The 2,368-nt window shown below is 44.5% G+C and overlaps 1 protein-coding gene across 1 annotated transcript; it reads left to right on the top strand.

The window, feature by feature from the left end:
• The first annotated feature begins 312 nt into the window (after positions 1–312).
• LOC130749801 (protein PSK SIMULATOR 2-like) lies at positions 313–2,092 on the top strand. Its single transcript, XM_057603168.1, has one exon. The coding sequence runs from the start codon at positions 467–469 to the stop codon at positions 1,670–1,672; it is 1,206 nt and encodes a 401-aa protein (XP_057459151.1). The 5' UTR covers positions 313–466; the 3' UTR covers positions 1,673–2,092.
• Positions 2,093–2,368: the final 276 nt, after the last annotated feature.

The raw sequence follows: 2,368 nt of genomic DNA, 5'->3' as shown, positions 1-2,368 counted from the left end.
CGGATAGAATTTTCAAGTTTTCATGACAGAGGCATATATAGACTTAGGTGTACAAGAAACAACTGTACTCTATGTAAGATCCTCACAATCAAAAGATCAATCATGCATAGCTTCTTAATATCTTCAATTAATTAACTAATTAATCAATAAACAATTAATTAATTAATCAATCATCCATCCTTATCGGTATATTAATTGGCCAGTGCATGAAACCCCACTTTCAAAACGCGTCCTCTTGAGGAGTTCTCGGAACATTCCATCCTTTGAAACATCAAGATTCTCACCAAACCCTATAAATACAACCACTAACACAGTCAAACCTTATCTTACAACTATATCAAATCACAAGAAATAAGTCACACATACCACCAAAGACGAGAAAAAAATTGTCAAGTTCATAACTGACGGAGAAAATTTGGTTCTTATAATAAAAAACGGAGTAGACAGTTATGTGGCAGTGATCAGCATGTCACGGCGTCACAAGACACCGCCGGCACAAACCCTCGGCATCCTCGCCTTCGAGGCCGGCAAGACCATGTGCCGCCTTGTTTCCCTCTACAACTCCCTCTCCGACGAACAGACCACCAATCTCCGCCGTGAGGTAATCAAGTCCAAGGGCGTATCTTACCTGAACTCCGACCAAGAATGCTTCCTCCTCAACCTTGCCTCCGCCGAGCGCCTCCAGGACCTCGATGCTGCCGCCTCCACCGTCTCCCGCTTAGGCCGAAAATGCTCAGACATAAGCCTCTCTCAATTTGACCGTGTGTATGCCGACCTCAAGCTCGGCCACATCAACCTCTGCAAGCTGCAGTATGGCTCCCGGACCGCCGGCAAACTCGTCAACAAAACAAAGAAGCTAGTCTTCGCTACCGCGGCCCTTCACTCCGCCATGTCATCCATGGCGGAGATGGAGGCCGCGGATAAGAAGATTCAGCAACGCTGCAAGACCGCCACCAACGAATATCTCAGCGAGAAGATAGCGTTTCAGAGGAAGGAAGTGCAGCATTACAAGGAAACATCATTGTGGGAGCAAACATTTGACAAAACGGTTGGAATCATGGCTAGGCTCGTCTGCATTGTATATTCCAGAATATGCTCTGTTTTCGGATCCTACAACGATGGTTTTTGCCTCCTTGAACACCGCGAGCTGTATAAAATGATGCAGGAATCAGTTCACAAGCGCGTGACAAAATTTGCAGCTGTGACTGGCAATGGTGGTGATAAGGTTTTGGGGCTGGCGCCACCGTCTACAGTAGGCGGGGCGGGGCTTTCAGTAAGGTACGCGGAGGTGATACTGTTTGCGGAGCGGTGGCTGCACGCGCCGGAGACGGTGGGAGAGGGGGCGCGGGAGGTGTTGTATGAGATGCTGCCGGAGAGGTTGAGGGGGAAGGTGAGGGCGAAGCTAAGGGGGAGATTGGTGGAGGAGGAGGGGGTATTGCTGGCGGATGGATGGCGGGAGGCGGTGGAGGAGCTGATGGAGTGGCTGTCGCCGGTTGCGCAGGACACCGTGCAGTGGCAGGCTGAGAGGCATTTGGAGACGGCGCAGTTCGAGACGAGGCCGACGGTGCTGCGGATGCAGACGCTGCATTACTCGGACTTGGAGAAGGCGGAGGCGGCGATTGTGGAGGTGTTGGTGGGGTTGAGTTGTATATATTGGTGTGAGAGACGGTGATCTAGTACTAGTAGTGTAGCTAGTAAGATAGAAGATTAGAAAGGTTTAGCTGTTTGGTAGTGAGAGTGGGAAATTCAAATTAGAAATTTAGAATAGAAGAAGGAAAAAAAGTACAATGCGTATAAGATATGATTAGAAAAATAACAGGAAAAAAATCCGAGATGGAGAATATGGACAAGAGAAAGAGGATGTGGAAATTTTAGACTTCACCAAAAAAATTGAGAGGAAAAAACATTGATGGAGAGGGAAAATATGGGGATTTTTTACGATTACAATTTTAGTGTGAAAGATTTCATACAAAATCTCTAAAGTTATGAAACAAGTATTAAGGGGCACCTCATTCAGATGATTAAGGGGTATGATTAAGAGTGAAAATTACCTTTTCAATTATTCTTTTGATATATTTACAAGTGTTTTTTTTTTTGTTCCCATATGATGTTTTGACTTCCCTTCTATATACAGTAATAATATATACACACCTCATTTTTTAAATACTTTATTTCTACCTCTTTTTATTTTTTTCTTTCTCATCTAATCATCTATCACATTTTATACTTTCTCTCTCTTACTTTTTCTTTTCTTCCTATCTCTCTCTTCCTTCCACCTCTTTCCACCTCTCAAAGAGGTGTGTACATAACATTATTCCTTCTATATATATCGAGTGTGTTACTTCTGTTTGAGTGTTATAAATGATGC

The sequence above is a fragment of the Lotus japonicus genome, chromosome 3, assembly GCF_012489685.1.
Source record: "Lotus japonicus ecotype B-129 chromosome 3, LjGifu_v1.2".
NCBI classification, from domain to species: Eukaryota; Viridiplantae; Streptophyta; class Magnoliopsida; order Fabales; family Fabaceae; genus Lotus; species Lotus japonicus.
Note: the sequence above shows the minus strand (reverse complement) of the source record. Positions and strands in the feature narration are given on the sequence as shown.